The sequence below is a fragment of the Amblyomma americanum genome, chromosome 9 (genome assembly GCF_052857255.1).
Source record: "Amblyomma americanum isolate KBUSLIRL-KWMA chromosome 9, ASM5285725v1, whole genome shotgun sequence".
NCBI lineage: Eukaryota > Metazoa > Arthropoda > Arachnida > Ixodida > Ixodidae > Amblyomma > Amblyomma americanum.
The window spans coordinates 108,360,738-108,377,979 of NC_135505.1; the positions used below are offsets into that span (position 1 = coordinate 108,360,738).

At 43.5% G+C, this 17,242-nt stretch overlaps 1 protein-coding gene across 2 annotated transcripts; it reads right to left on the reverse strand.

The window, feature by feature from the left end:
* Positions 1-6,411: 6,411 nt before the first annotated feature.
* On the reverse strand, positions 6,412-14,743 carry LOC144104019 (uncharacterized). 2 transcript variants are annotated; one of them, XM_077636798.1, is made up of 3 exons: positions 13,728-14,743; positions 7,371-12,741; positions 6,412-6,689 (listed from the first exon to the last, which is right to left on the reverse strand). In XM_077636798.1, exon 1 carries the CDS (start codon positions 14,214-14,216, stop codon positions 13,752-13,754), a length of 465 nt encoding a protein of 154 aa, XP_077492924.1. In that variant the 5' UTR covers positions 14,217-14,743; the 3' UTR covers positions 6,412-6,689; positions 7,371-12,741; positions 13,728-13,751. The 2 variants fall into 2 exon arrangements, with proteins under 2 accessions (XP_077492924.1, XP_077492923.1); XM_077636797.1 differs by having other exon boundaries at positions 7,371-14,743.
* Between the last annotated feature and the right edge of the window lie 2,499 nt (positions 14,744-17,242).

Here is a 17,242-nt window from a genome sequence, read left to right on the forward strand (position 1 = left end):
AGGCACGAAGGAAGAAGTACATTGAATTCTCCATGCAGTTGATCACAACATTTAGGCTGCAAGAAATGCACACATTAGGGCAGCCTTTGCAATCTATCCAAAGTCGCTGCCTTTGACCTCAGCAGTTACTTTACTGGCATCATGATACACACTGTCCCAAATCCATACAGGTGGTCTTAATAACAACACAAGTAGCAGTCAGCAGTGTTAAGCACAGAGCACAATGACATTTTTCTTTGCTTTGTTTGCTCCTCAGACAATGCTTAATAAGAGTAAAAGGCTAAAGGCTAAAAGCCAGACAAAGCCTTGGCCCCTGTACAAGTTTTTGCATCACTGAAGTGAACTGACAAGGGTGGCAGTTCGGTCAATAGTTCACATATCACAGAAAGCAACTTTAAAGATTATGAAAGGCAAATATCGTCATTTACCATGGTAAAGTGAGTGAAGCTTCTGTATCCTTCAAACTGCTCTTTGAAAAACAATCTTCAGGAAAGCACATATGCAGAAAAAACATAGATTCTAACCTGGAGAGTTCTGTACAGGTTTGCCATGTTTGCAGCCCCTAGTGCCCAACCCTGCACATGAAAGTAACATGACATCCAATAAGACGCAAGACTACACATACCACAGCTCACTTCATGCTAAGAGCACGAGACAGTGATATAGAATACAATCATTTACAAAACTGTGCAAGATTGTGTAAACCGTGTGTGCCAGGCTTAAAAAAAGCGAATTCCAAACCAAAAAAGTTCCCGACATTTAATTCAGCATGCAAGTGAGAACTATACCTATTTTCACGAAAGGTTTATGACTGCAGAGAAATCTAGAGATCTATTGAAAGTGAGTGAACAGCCATTGCAGTGACCAGTGATTTAGCACAATTACTGGCTCTATGGGAAGGACTGTACAAGTCTGTTCACAGGGCTTAAAAGCTAGAGGCTCAGTTATGCACAATGATGCAAGAGATTGGTACAGCTCAAATTTTTTATTAAAATTTTTCTGCCCTTTTGCTCCGTGCACGAGAAAAAACTATGAGATCATGGCTACAGAAAAAAATTTGCCAGGAGGCTAACTTGCATCAAAGGTTACAGCTGCCTGTGAATGTGGCCAATATGCCCAACATGGTGTTTCACCTGCAGCATCTTCAAGAGTGCAATTAACCAAGTCAGTAGAAAAACACCTGAAACTGCACACTACTGTGTCCTGACTGCAGTCAGAGCATACCGTATTTGCCCGTGTATGAGTGGTGCCTCCAATTTACGATGAAAAATTGAGAGAAAAATAAGAAGAAACTGTCCTCACTGAGCTTGTAAATGCATTACTAGATGCTGCTCAGTCCATCAATGTGCTGCACTGAAAGAGGTTTAAGTTGATCGGCTAATATAACACCTTGGATGCCACAGAAGCCAATTTCTGAGAACATATAGATAAGGTGAGGCCACCAGAACAATGAGAGTGAGTCGATGATGACAACGGTGAATTTTCACGGCACAAGGGCAGCTTTGGAAAAACAGCAGCATGGCATCAGGCACTTTTGTCTAAACAAGGTGGGGTCAAACACCCATTTCCAAGCATTCCACCCAGCAGAAGCCAGGGACAAAGCTTGCGTATTGTAGCACTGGTGGGTATCCAGTGGCACTGGTAATCCAACACTGCTCATTCTACATGCAAGGCACATGATCCAATTCGTAGGTCACTGCAGTTTAGGGAATGAACTCGACAAGAAGTTCAGAATAAAAGTGCAACTTCTCATCTTTTCATCAGATGCTGGATAATTCTGAGCATAACCAGAGCATTACACTGCTTTTACATAAATTTTGTGATGCATCAGAGCGAGACACCTGTAAGGGTCCATGTTGAGACACTAAAAAAAGAACATTGCAGGCCAGTAAATCTGGTAATACTGGCACTGCTCTGACCGACAGATGTGCAGAGCAATGGGTATTATCAGAAAACTAAAAAACTTTGTTACATTAGCCTTTATAGAGCTAAATGTGAGCTGTTCTTAAAGAAGCCTAAAAATGGAATGGAAGATGTCAGAATGCAGGCTAAATGCATATAGCAACAAATACTGTTTTGAAATAGTAAGTAATCTGGTGAAATGAGGACATTCACTGGAGACCAACCACAAGGAATTGTATTGCACTCTCCAGCAAAGCCAAAAAAATGCCCATAAAGCAGCGAACAGCGGCACAAACGATAACATGAAGAAGGCACCACACAATACTGACAGTGCAGGTTTCGCACAGAAATAGTCTTCACAACGTCCCGCTTTTGCTATAGTCACATCAGGCGTGCATGAACTACAATGCACCATGCAATAGGTGGGATTTTTACACTATCGCACACACTGCCAGTTACACCTCGACTCAACACCCCCTTTCTGTCAAAAACGCCAAGCTAAAGTCGACAAGTGGGCTTTCCCGCATACCTTAGTTTACCAAGAGATAGCGGAGCTCATGCTAAAAGAACTGTGAAGCCAATGTGACGAGTGCTCTGGGTGTGGGCATTAAGCACGTATCACATTATGGATAAAACAAGAACTGCGGGCTTTCGCACTGCAATTTTTCCAAAGAGGTGGTCGGCCACCTTATTCTAATTGCAGGACATACGTGGGAAGGTACACCAACAGAATTGTGCAGGAGGCGCAAGCCTCGCAGCGTCCAAATGTGACTGGCCTACTTGATAAATGACGTGAAGGCAATGCCTTTGTACTGTTTTCCTAATGTTTGCTGCTTGACTGATTTTTATTGATTGTACAGAGGGCAAAACACTTGTCTAGAATGACTGAACTGTGTGTTTCACATCTCCCAAAGGCACTGCGATGAGGAAGGCAAAAAATGACAGTGAAATCCTACAACTTTACCTGCACACTCTGATGTTCACACCTTTTTTAAACAAATGTTATCAGTAGATAATCGCATGCTCAGCCCGAAACATGCTTAGAACGTATTCTAGGGACATGTTTTGCCCTCTCACCTGTTCAGGTATAGTGCTTTTTCTACATCTGTAATATAACAGAAAGCAACTATCTTTTCAGTGCCTGTCAGCATTGCAATGATCCACCAGCTGAAAGCCTTCCAGACCATGTCAGCAGTTACATGATTCAGTGCAACAACAAAGCTCTCAACTGCACAGAAGTGCACTTCACAGAGCAATGCCAGCCTCTACACATGCAGCTGACAAACAGTGATGCATGAGTGCACCTCATAATACTGCTGTCACTTTATTACACAACAAAGCACATCCACTCCAAAACTGTGCTGCATTCATGTGTCATCTGCTTGTTGACTTTGCACCAATGGTCAAACCTGTCCCAAAACATTGGTGTCACAGACATGTTGACAAAACTGGGGTGTCAGCATTGTGCACTATTCCACCGCAGTATATTTCACATGCAGACATATAGCAATTCAAGGCTAACAGCAAGATCCCTCTCTTGTGGTTCTGCTCTGTAAGGGATGTGGTGGTATGCGTGTGAGTACTCACTTAACATCACCCACGGTGATGAAGCATTTCAAAGTTGAGAGGTGTTTGCTCAAAAAACACTCGTGCATTGTGTAGAATCAGAAACGATTCCTGTTGTGTCCATGAAATTTTAAAACAACAAACGGGATCCCTGTAAGAGCCTTGATCATAATGACGCTGCATACCAGCTTTCTCTTAATATGAAATCTTGAGCCAGCAGAACTCAAAAGCACCAGATTTGCTTTTTATGCGCTCAAAGAGAGGGCATAGTGTGTACAGAGTTGGCACTGCAACTAGTTTACTTTATTTAATGGGGTTTAACATCCCGAAACAACTCAGGCTGTGTGGGACACCGTAGTAAAGGGCTCCAAAATTTTGCCACCTGGGGTTCTAAAAAGTGCACTGACATCAACAAGTACGCAGCCCTCTAGAATTTCAGCCCCATTGAAATTAGACTGCTGCAGTGGGGATTAAGCCCGCATCTGTCATGTCCGCAGCCAAGTGCTATAAAAACTAAGCGACCGCTAAGCCACCACGGCAGTGGCTTAGTAATTGTGACGTGCTTTGTAATCATTCTTTTGAGTACGCAAGGTACACATTCTTTGAGTATACAGCTTCTCATATATAACGAAAATTCAGTAATCAGAAAGTATTCAAATGTTTGTCAATATAACCGTTTATTTCACTCTCAAATCAGAATCATTTTCATTCACAGAAATATTTTTATCAACACCAACTTTCTAGCTGTCCTACATTGTAGGATATTAGGCAGATTCACAACCTGTCAAGCATTTGACATACTATACAATCGCATTTCTCATCACACGTGGTGTTTTCCTTATGACAATAAACAGAAATGGTTTGTTTTTATTGCAGAATTACAATGTATTCGATGGACTCAAATTTCAAAACTGGCGTCCAGAGAAGATTGTCTGATCTCTCTGAACTTCAAAACACATAAAAATAAAAACTCAACACAACCCATGTGCAGGAGAAAGTTACACCCTCTTGAACCTATGCTAGCTGGAACAAAGTTTTGCTAAATAAACTTTCCGAGTTACTGCACATGGTGTCCTGCATGTAGGACATGAGGCACATTGGTTAACTGTGCTTGAGCTTCAAATAATGCGAGTGCAAAGCATGGGAAAGACTGCACAATGTGCAAAAGAGAAGAACAGGGGTTATTCATTCGAAAATCACCTAGAAGGTTGCTCATCGATCTTTATTCGAACAAATGCATGCAAAGGCAAGTAAATGCACAGTGGTTGGGAAAATCAGTTTGAGCTTTTCTCCAATGCAACCAACAAAACAACCACAAGTTCTTGTACTATTGGTAATGCAATGCTATCAGACAAAATGGAGTGCTGTGGGGAACAGCACTGAGTGCTGAAGAGAGTCATGATTGCAATTTTTTGCTGGATGCAAGGCACAATGTCTATGGATGCTCAAAGTAGAAAAGGAAAAAAGGGAGAAGCAGCTTTTTTGAAGCAGTCTAGTGAAAGAACTGCACTACTTTTTTACAAATAGCCCGAATGCATTCAACATGTTTGCAATAGAAACTGGAATAAAATACTAATCTGGAATAAGCAGTTTCACACAATTGACTTCATTTATGAACTTTATGTTACACTAAAAGATTAAGTTTTTCAAAGGCACTAATGAAGGTATTTTTTGTTTCAGCAGCCATGACAGTTGTGGCTTGTTATTATGAGCACCTTATGTAAATAAAGAAGGCTTTCTCAAGTAACACCAACATAACAAAGCTAGCACAGTGTGAAATTGTCATAAACAGCTGGTATTCAGACAGACCAAATAGACTAAAGACTGTGAGGAAACAATGTTCTGCAAATATTGTGCCATTTATATGACAGAGACAGTGCTCTCAGAAATAGTGACGCAGATGTTAGTGAATTGTTTTGTTGGCTCTCGTTCCAAAGAACACAGAACTGCTCAAGACGGCAAACTCAAGACACATTGTTTTGAGGTGGGACACCTAACTGTCCTCTCTCATTCCTGCTAATAACACTGCTTTAAAAACCATACAAACATTTTCACAGTGGCAGCCAAATAATTTCACAGCAGCAGCTTTTCGTGTTGTCATAAAAACAGTAATTTGTTAGTGGTACTAACGAGTGACCTTATAGTTAAGCTCACACAAATTATCCTACTCAGGCTTCAAGACGAAAAGAAATTGTGCGACCTTTCACTCCCCAAAATCTCTTTGCTGAGGCAGGGTAACAACTAGTGCCAGAAAATAATATTCGGTACAATATTTTGAGTCACTCCCCAACAAGTGATGCCATCCACACACGACCGCAATTTTATTTCCAATGATGCAACTTCACGAGCATAGCAGGCTCACTCTGTTTGCAGGAAAGACTTGGAGTGACAGCATGGGCATTGTGCAAGGGCACAAAAAATGTTATCTTCTGACATTTGTCACAATAAACAAAACTTGCGAATGTAATTATTGATGGTTAGTTATTAGCACGATTCATGGGGTATTCAGGTAGACTCTTGTTAGCTAGTACACAGATTGGTAGTTAGAAAAACATATAATAGAGGCATCACAAACCACTGCTATTCTTTGTGTATTGCCTTCTTGTGAAGTTTTAAGCTATAACTCTGAATGAATGCCTTGTGGCACAAGTCACATTGGAAAGGCTTTTCGCCCTTATGGAATCTCTCATGCCTTAGAAGGTCTGAACTAGCTGTAAAGGCCATGGGGCACAGCTGGCACTGAAACGGCTTTTCACCTGTGTGGGTACGGATGTGGAGCACAAGGCTACTCTTAACTGGAAAGCTGCTATCACACTGGTCACAACAGTAAGGACGTTCGCCATTATGAGTGCGCTGGTGTGTCACCAGGTGGCCCCGACGCGTAAAGCTGCTACCACAGTGGTCACAGCGGTAAGGACGCTCGCCTGTGTGAGTGCGCTGGTGTGCGTTCAGAATGGTCTTATTTGCAAAGCTGCTTCCACACTCATTACAATGGAATGGGCGGTCACCTGTATGGACTCTGAGATGCTCCACTAGCTTTGATCTTTTTTTGAATGTCTTGCTTCAGTCGGTGCATTCATGCAGCTTATTTCCTGTGGGGTTACCCCTGTGGTAACCCATGCCAGAAGAAGTAGACTCCATGCATCGGCTCACAGGGTCCCTTCCACTGGTTGAATCGAGCACAAGAGGTGTGCCATGGGTGCTTTGTGTGACGAGTGAACCTGTGTTGTACAGGCAGAGTAGTTTAAATAAAATGCAAGAACCAACAATCCACAGTTCACTTGGAGTTAGAAAAAAGCTGTATGCAGAGAGCACACTCATTAAAAGCTGTGGATGTTTATCAGAAATTTTATTCCACAGATCAGACCTAAGGAGAACTCAGGCCTGAAACAAGATGTCTCTACGCTCAAATCTGCACACAGGCAAAAAAAACATTTGGGCTGCAAAAAATTTTATCACTGCCAAAAAATAAGGCAGCCTTTGAATTCATCCAAAGTTGGTGCATTTGATCTTTGCACTTACATTACTGGCATTAAGAAAGACACTTTCTGAACTCCACCCAAGTGGGCTTAATAAATAAACAAGTGGCAGTCAGCTATGCTTAGCCTAGTGCACAATGCCATTTTTTTGTTCCTCAGGCAGTATCTAAGGAGGCCAGGGCTAAATTCTAAAAGCCTAGCAAGGACTTGGTCACACAATTTCTTGCATCAATAAACAGAACTCACAGTGGTGACAGTTCGGTGAGTACACATATCACGGAAAGCAACTTTCCAGAATATCAAAGGCACATATAACCGTCATTCACCAAAGTTCAGTAAGGTGAAGCATCTGTATCCTTCAATCTATTCACTCAAAGACACTCTTCAGGAAAGCATATATGGAGAAAAAGTGCCGATTCTAACCTGGCAAGTTCTGTTCAGAGGGTACACCATGTTGCTGGTCTCCGGAGCTCTGACCTGCATGTCAAAACCAGATTATATCCACTGAGACAAAAGATTACATGTGGAACAGCTCATGTGGTGGTATGTGCATGAGACTGCGAATATGGAATGCAATCCCGTAAAACAGCTTTTCAAGGTTGTGTAAATTCAGTAGCGAGAGGCTGAAGAGTTCCAAAGCAAACATTGACTGACCTCTCCATGCAGATGATTACTGTTCTAAAGCTCACAAAAACTGACAATTGCCTAAAAATTAGAGACCTATCGGAACCGAATAAACAGCCATTAAATTGACAAATTAAGTTACGCATTTTCTAGCTTCATGGGAAGGGCAGTCTCTAGACAGGCTTCAGACCTAATGAGTGTCAGTTATGTTTAATGACACAAAACATTGATAGAGCCATCATTTCATTATTAAATCATTTAAAGCCACTGAACTACGCAAAGGGAAAAAACTGTTTAGAGCATGGCTACCGGTAAAAACGTCCAGGTTAAAGCAGCCCATTAATGTTGCCAATATGCCCAACACAATCTTCCACCTCCATCGTCTTCAAGAGTGTAATTAATCAAGTCAGTAGAACCACATCTAAACTGCACACTGTTTCTTGAACAGTTAGAGCATTTAATGCCTGCACCTCCAAATTTGGGACAAAGAAAAAATGAATAAACAGTTATGAACGAGTTTTATAATGCACTTCTAAATGCTGATCAGTTCATCAATGCACTGTTCTGAAAAAGGTTTCAGATTACCAGCCATTCTAACACCATGGATGGCACAAAAGAAGCCCATCTCTGGGAACACACTGATGAGGTGAGGTTATCGTAACAGCGATAGTGAGAGCCGAGGCTGACAATGGTGAATTTTCATGGCACAAGGGATGCTCTGGCCAAATACCAGCATGGCATCACGCACTTTCGTCTAAACAAGGTGGGGTCAAACACCCATTTCCAAGCATTCCACCCAGCAGAAGCCAAGGACAAAGCTTGCATATTGTAGCACTGGTGTTTATCCAGTGCCACTGGGAATCCGACACCACACATCCTACGTGTGAGGTGCATGTTCCAGTGGTTAGACCACCACTGTAAAGGCAGTGAACACGGCGACAGGTTGTGAATAATAGTGCGACTTGTCAGCTTGTCATCAGCTGATGCATTATTCGGACCATAAACGCAGCACTACACTGGTTTTACAGAAATTTTGATTCATGAAGGCTTAACTCATATAGGGCCCTAGTCGGGCAACTAAAAAAAAAGAACACTGCGGGTCAACAAGTCTGGTAAAAAGGGTGCTGCCTTGACAAAACAAATGCGCATAACAAACAGTATTACAAGAAAACTAAAAAAATCTTTGCAACAGAAGACCCCATACAGCTAAATTTTACCTGCTCTTAAAAAGTCTTAAAGTAGAAAGGAAGATGTCATTATGCAGGCTAAACAAACACAGCAAGAAACAATTTTGAAATAGTAAGCAATGCTATGCACATCACAGAATGAGGTCATTCACTTGGGAGCAAGCATAAGGAATCATATGGCACTCTTCTGCAAAGCCAAAAAAATGCCCATAAAGCAGTGAACAGCTGCACATACAATAACATGCAGAAGAAACCACACTATACTGATTGCTCATGTTTTACACAGCTACAGTCTTCACAAAGCCCCAACCAGAAGACAAAGCAACAGTGTGAAGCAGTGGAGTCAATCAAGGCCACACAGCACAAGAATCAAGATAATGATTGAAGTGTCAAACACACATGCACCAAAAGGCTAACTCTTCCAATGCATGCAATTTTCACCTTTGAAAAACAAGAAAAAAATCAATGTGCATGATTAGCATAGCTTACCACAAAGCATCAATGAAAAAATCAATGTGCATGATTAAAATAACTATCACACAATGTCCACCATAATTGCATTTTGTTCTTCATATGATGGCACGCAAGTTTTTCACAATGACTATCACCTCCGTTCCAGAGATCTTGTTTTCATCTCTGTAACAAGATGGGCTGTGATTCATTATATTTAGCACCAAAATTAATGGCGTCATTTTCTGGATGTTGCATTTTTAATTGAACATAATGTTTTTCAACTAGTAATCTTCCTTTATCAAAGCTGAGCTCGAGATGCTTATTTTGTTCAATTCTCCAAGTCACAAAGTCACATTACAAACAGACATGCAACATCTTAGTGACACTGGTACAGAATTTCTTCCAAAAGTATGCAACATTTCCCGAACGCAATAACAGCCCTAAAACATGCCCCAAAGCCAATAAACCTCCTTGCTTCTCCACCCTTTTTTCATGGTGCCTGGCTTGTCTTAAAAAGCTGGAAGACCAGCCGATGCTTGTTCATCAGGTCCCACTCCCTCCATGGTGCTTGATTTTGAGTGACGAAACATTGATTCCAATCATAATACTGCTAAGTGAGGCTCACCGCAAGATTACACAGATTGGAGGTAGCATTTGATTGCTGTACGTGGTCACATGTCCTGTATGCGCCACGACTGAAATAGGAATCTCATTCAGAGCCTAATTTAAACTGTTCTACCAAAGTACGCTAATGTTTTCTGCTGCACGACTCGAGCTCAAAAAAAAGGAACCTGGTGCCCCCTCACCATCAGTAACACCTGTAGAGGCCAGAATGCAGCAATCCATTATTCCCGTTATTGCCTCCATCCCTCTCCTTTATCAAGGCACTGATCATTTCTGTGAACAAAATTATACTGTTTACAAAACGAGTCCACTAAAAAAATTTTCTTTTCAGTGCGAGCCCATATTCCTCGTCTAGATCCCTGTAATTAAAACAATTACATCAAAACCATTTTCATCCCACATTGTACATAAACACAATGCACTGAGATCACTATACATGCAATTTTTCAGGTTATGAGCATCAAGCAATGGAGTCAAGGAAGGATGCCAGGCATGGCTTTTTCCTCTGGAATGTTGTACAGCTTGGCTTATAAATGATGGCCTGCAAAATAACTGAGAGCAAAGGAGTGTCACTTTAAAATGAACAGAAATGGCACAAGCAGCAGCACTTGTGTGCTTTTTGTAAACGGCAATGTAGAGAGCAGTAGTGAGCATTCCAAAAAACGACATCGACAACAGATTGTGTCATTTTCTTTCTTTCCTAGGCACAAAATGTGAAAAGATATGGTCAGAAACAAAGTGCAAATGGCATTGTGTATTAGAGTATAAACAAATATTTGAAACTTGTTTTCTACCAGCTAAGACGCAATGACAATAGTGTTGTATCTAAGACAGCTGGTCTGGATAGCTCTGTAGGCAAAGGCAGATGGATTTCTCTGAATCGAACTTTGTACATGCATATATAATGGTATAGTTCTGAACAAGTTCTCACGAATAGATTGCTTTCGAAGGTTCTTCCTCAAGCAGGATGTACACTTTGTCCTCGTAATACTGGTCCTCATTACTGCAAATTCAAATAGAGTGTAGTAGCCAAAGCAGAACTCTAAATCCACAAGTGAATTGTTCATATGATTTGTGAATAAAGCACATAAACTGCAGTAGGCACTCGTGTGTTTAAAAGTTATCTAGTTGTGTTTATGGCTTAATGCAAGTACAAAGCCAGATACTACTGCTGGGGATGTGAAATTACATGTTTTAAATAGTAAGACACCTGTGAAGTAAGGGTTGCAAGCATTTTGAAAAGTTAATGCTTGGCAGCTTGTAGTACCAGGACAACATTTGTCTGCGATATCAAGCAGAGCAAGACAGAATAAGTATGCAAAAACCCAAATGCTAATAGTGTAGGTGCCTATGGGCTCTATATATCCAATATTCACAGACTGGTGCAAGTGCTGAAAATTGGGCTTGTTGTTTACTGATTATATTCAAAACAGAGCAAGGACGGGGCGCAGCTAGGAGACACGAGTGCCAAGTATCAACTAGTTTTATTCCCAGAAGCTCAGCAACACAGGTTATGGGTATGGCAAGCTAAAAACAACAAAAAAATAATTCCAAAAACTGCATCATGAATGAGGAAATGGCACGTGCCCAGCTCTGCTACTGACAAGATCCCAAAGCATAAGACACAGAGCTGAAAAAAGAGTAAACAAGAACGAACAAAAGTTCATGACCAGTGTATAAGACAGCTAGAATCTAATGGCAATGCATACATCAGAAACATAATATCAGAGGGAGCCACAAAACTAGCAAAACAAGTAACAACAAAACAATGTACAAGGCAGCTAAAATTTAGCGGCAAGGCGTGCGTCGTAAATCCGATGATCTAGTAATGCAATTTCCTGGGGAAACAGACGGTCGGCTAATAAATGATGTTCTTCCTTCTTTATCATGAATGCTTCCCATATATATGCCAAACCTATGTATGTTTCTAAGCTTTCTCGAATAAAACTAGTTAACAGTCAGCGCTCACGGTGCCTCCTTAGTGTGTCCCATCCTTGCAATGTTTCAAGTATGATAGACTGACATCCCAGAGTTGATTGCAATGGCAGATTACCCAACTTCAACAGCCACAGGTAATAGCAGTTATTTGCGGAGGTGTGCTTAGAGTATAGAGAAATGCACTGGGTACCAGGCAGGAATTGTTTTGCTACTGTAGCCGGGATACATTTTATGATAGTATTAAAAGGGTGCAGATGACAGGGCTGATTCGCATGCTTGAAAGTCTGTTTTAGTGCCTGTACCAAGTTCCAAGAGCAGACCCAGAATCGTATTGCATATACTTCGGTAGGCTTTTCCTGCCTGTCATATTAACAATGCACCTGGTTGTATTGAACACCACAGAAAACTCACTCCTTCACTGGATGTGGGATTAGGATTCCAAAAAAATGCACACACACAAGAATAAAGCAAGCACAATGTCTGTTGCCAGCACCCAAGATTACCAGGCCAAAATTCACCCTGGACACGCAACTGATTCAGTACTTAGGAGGATGGGTGAACAATTTTGTTGTCTCAGCCCTACAGTTTTGCAACCCCTGTTTATTGCAGGAGATTCAGGTGATCTTGGTTGCAAAAAAACTGTCAATCCATAAAGCTCAACAAAGCCAGAAGAGAAAGCAATGAACAGAACAGAAACGCCACAAACGGTCGTAAAACTATGCTCCAAAATGGCCTGCACCCTGTATATAAATGCTGCCAAGTCAAGACCCACCGTATTCGTCGCAAATTATCCGGAAGGATTCTGATGTGCCTAACTTGGCACGTAATCATCAGAAATTCAGAGCAACCGATACACAGTTTGAAAAAATATGAGCCAGAGGATATCATCTGCACAGTTTGCCAGCAGTTATCCACAGAGGTTGTTCCTCCAGCAACCAGCACTCCACCTCTGAATACAGTTGATTTGCCTGCAAAATGACTAACAAAAAAGCCTCAATTACACAAAAGCAGAGTTCAATACAGTAGCCACTTGTACATAGAGAAGGTGTGGAACTCAATCCACATTTACAGAATGTCCTGGTAGCCGCAGCCAGTGGGCCGGCCGAGCAGGCTGTCGACATAACTGGCTAGGCCGGTTCCCGAAAGCATTCTGTGTTGCACGAGCGAGAGCTTCTTCTTCATCAGCGCCGCTACAGATGCTCCCCTCTTAGTGCGATGCGCGAGAAAAAAAAATAAAAACGCTATGTACAAGTTTCATGTCAGGGGAGGTCGGGCCAGAAGTCAGGAAGGCTGTCGGGTGGAAGAAACGACCTCGGGCGGTCGAGCCTGGCTGCTTCGCAGAGGGCGAGGAGACAAAAAGTGATGATAACGGGAGGAACAGGTGGGAAAAGTCATCAAGGAATGGGAATCGAGCTAGGCGTGCTGCAGTCGTGACGTGAACTGGTGGGGCTGGCACTGGGGTTAAACCTAGCAAGGAAACGCCAGTGCTGAGAATGTACCCGCGCCATTGTTTACGAGTGATATGTGGTGTGCGCTGGCCCAGTGGGTGCAGGCGAACGTATGGCGTGCAGAAACCACCGCCATAAAAGGGGATGCCTCAGCCGCTGGGAACAGTGAGACGACGGTGCACGGCACTGGGCTGGAGATCTGCTGCGTGGGACTCGGGCTGCCATGCAGGGAAGTGGTCGACGAGGAGCAGCGGCTTTATGCAAAATTAAGCTCACTATGGCAGTGGGACGGATGACTGGGGGCACAAGAAGCAAGTCCAGGGCATAGCTGCCGAAATGGGAAGGATACGGTCGGGCTGTCTCATCTGTCGCAGAGGCACAGGCACTGGTGAAGGCCCCAGTGGGAAGGGATACGTGGCAGACATGTCTGGTGGCGCGTTACGTGCAACAAGGCCCTGGGGTGGCGTGCATGAGTGCCTCGCGGCAGAAATGACAATTGTGCTCACTGTGGTTGGGCTTGAGGTAGCAGGCTAACTAGGGACCAGAAGCGAGTCCGGGCCCGATTCGAGAGAGGGTGCTGCCGGTGATGGCTTATGGGCAGGTGCCACAACTGGGAAGCAGGGCTGGGTACAAGATGCTGGGTAGGAAGTAGGGGCCATTGCAGCAAACTTGGGAGAGACCAGGGTGTAGTGCAAGGCACAGGGCACTTGCCGAACCACGGGTGGGGGCACATACGGTGGTGGCGATAGTGGAGAGACCAGTGTGTCGAGGGGCACTGTCGTAGGAACGGGCGATGGGGAAGGCGAAACAGCTCGGTTAGGGAATGCGGCCAAGGGTGGTGGGTTGAGTAGCGCCGTAGCTTCTGAGTTGGGAACAGAAGCGCAGAGAGTAGGCAGCAGCTCCAAGCCAAAATATGCCATCAGGCCCTCCTTGAAGTCAGCGTACATGTCTGGGCCAGGAGGCGGCAACCGCAGCTTTGCCAGAACGGGTGGCATGCTGATAGTGCAGCTGGCTGGCTGAACACATGGTGGACATGAAAGTGCAAGTCCAGCAGTGCCAGCCACAAAAGTGTCAGCCACAAAACGGGGCCCTTGGCATAAAACGCAGGCAGCCCGGGCAGCTGAGGAAGGAAGGAGCGCTGATACGGCTGAAGGACCTCACCGGATCTGATGGTAGGCGCGAACTTGGTGGCGACAAGAAGCTGCCGAAAACCGGGTGTGAATTGCAGGCAAGCAGCGGCAAAGCCAAGTGGAGGGACAGGGCGGGCAGGAGCGCAGAGCCAAAGGTGGTGGCACTGCGTGCGTCAAAGATGTCATCCGGCGTCGCCAGATGTGGAACGTGATCCACATTTATTAGGTGACCCGGTAGCCATGGCCGATGAGCTGGCGGAGTGGGCTGTCAATGTTCCTGGCCAGGCCGGTTGCCGAAAGCATTCTGTGTTGCACAAGCGAGAGCTTCTTCTTCATCGGCGCTACTGGCGTGCCTGCACCACTGCAAAGGGAATATTTAGTGTGATTGAGGGGCATCATGGCCCCTTAATGCCTCAGAAGCAGCTATTAAAATGCAGGAATACTTTTCATCTTGGCAAGAAACCATGGCATGAGAGACAACACCCATACATAAGAGACTGCTGGTGTGATGCACCTGGGCAATGCTGATGCAACTTTAGATGCAGACACCTGGCTAAGGTAAAACACAGATCCACTGCATCAAGCAAGTGCCAAGAGCCAGCAGAGTGCACCCTAAAATGCAGATCACACATGTTGCGGCAGCTACCCATTTTATCAGCACGCACGGCATTATGCATCTCAAAGCAAAGCTAGCCTTGTGGATGTGATCTCAGAGATAAATCCAAAGTTACAGTTGATAATATAGTCAGGGGTGCAAGGAAGTTCCGACATCAAAAACTAAACTAGAGAGTGCCTTCTCTACATTGTGGGCACACAGGCCGCTCAGTGCTCTTCGGTTTACTTCCCTGCAATGTCGTCCTCCCTAGTTACCTTAGCTGACAAGGGAGGGCACCTTCATTGCAGTGACCCTAGCACCGACAGACGGAGAGACTTATGTGCATTGGGGACACAGTGCTCTCTTTTTTCCTCAGACTTGTCTCATGCAGACATGGCATGCCAGAACAGCTCTAAACAATGGTAGAGCAGAAGTCCACCCTAATCAGTCCTGCTGCATTGATAAGACTGATAATCAAGTTGGCAGCTGAGCAGCTCCCCATGGATACTGCATTAGGTATGACATGTACAAGCATAACAGTTGTCTAGAGCCACAAGTTATTGTACCATAAAAGCAAGCAGATTTTATGCATAAAAGCAGATTTATGAAAGCCTCGGAGAAACCATTAGGAAGCTAAATCTTAAAGCTTACAAGACTACCCAACTTGATATTGCCGAGTTTGTATTACCATGATCAACTGCACTCTGTATATCATTTGTGACACATATACAAGCTGTTTAATTTTGGCATAAAGAAATATTAGATGCTATTAGCTGTGTGTTAAACTTAAAAATAAGGCTTATGCAAGTTGAAATCTAAATTAAAACATCAGGGTACAAATCTAATGCAAAGAGCATCGGAGTATAAATATGCATTCATGACCATTCATTGAATCCTTGCTATCGCAGATATTTATGTATTTCTGAAAACTATGAAGATATTACCAAGCATGGAGGATACGGGAAGCTGTGAAACAAAATTTAAACACTGCTACATTTAAACACTGAACTCTTAGCATGGCGAGGGCCTTTATTACAAGGAGCTGACATCACGCGAAGAGTATGTCTGGACTTGTTTTCGGAAACTGCAATTAAGTACGCAGCTATATGCAAAGATCATCCTTTGCAGGTACATGTTAACATTCTACTTTGGCAGCAGTAATGCATTTCGCCGCATTCGTTGTGGAGTTGAAAAGGTCTTAGCCTAGGGTGCGAGCAATTCCTTTGTGCCCTTTCCCGCAACATACAGAAACTTTTGCATTTATCTGCTGGAGTAAAAAAAAAATCTGGGTGCGTGTTATTCTCAAGAAGGTGACTTTCCAAGCCCTATTCATACATGTTGCTTTAGTATCCTCAAGTTATATTGCATTAATTGGGTTAACGATCGGGAAGCATATAAACTTCATTACCAGCTGGATTATTTGCCTTGTCAGTTATGAATTCCTAGTTACTTACACAAATATTATGTAAACATGGAAATGTCGCGAGAAGTTTGTACCCATTAATGGTGCTATATGGATGCCCGTAAACAATATTTTGATGGCATTCTGAAACGTTACGCTGGCATACCTTAGACAACGTTGCAGTATGACGTCACATGGAAGTATACAGCAGTAATTGAGGCAAAATTCCGTGTTATTTGGGGAGCTATATATATGAGACAGTTACTGTGCCATTTCCATTCCTCAAAACCCAATTTTCAAAAACCGATTTTCATTTCACTGCCTAGGGTATGTACGTACGACCTCCTTTGCCCCACAACGAAGCATACCTCGATCCAAAGGATCTCGTTGGATAACGTACGTACGTCACCTCGCGTTTTGCGAAAACAAGTGCGGATAGGAGCCGTATTTTAAAAATCTATGCATGTAACAAAGTCCCTGACCTCCCCGGCCCATGCAGAGTTCAAGATACACGTGACATGCGTTGCAAGTGGTGGCACTGAGCTGGACGCGTTCCAATACTGTGCAATAAGCAATAAAAAAATATGCCAGAACGAGTCGTTGGAGTGTAGTTTGAAAGTGTGGAGAACTACTTCCGACTATGGTTTCTATTAGCGCAGTACGCAGCGGCGACGAGTGAACGATCGCACGTACAAGTTAAAAATATTACAAAATTCCGATATGAAATTCAAGAATTGCGCTTCATCGAGGTGCGTCTCGCATGCGAAGGGGGCGGACGCGTTTTTAGCTCTTTGGACGCTAGGCCTAAGACTTCACGGCGCTGCGGGCGAGAACGAGCGACAGCCTGCGTTCGACGGTGACAATGAGCAACGCAGGGCAGGCCGCTCACGCTCA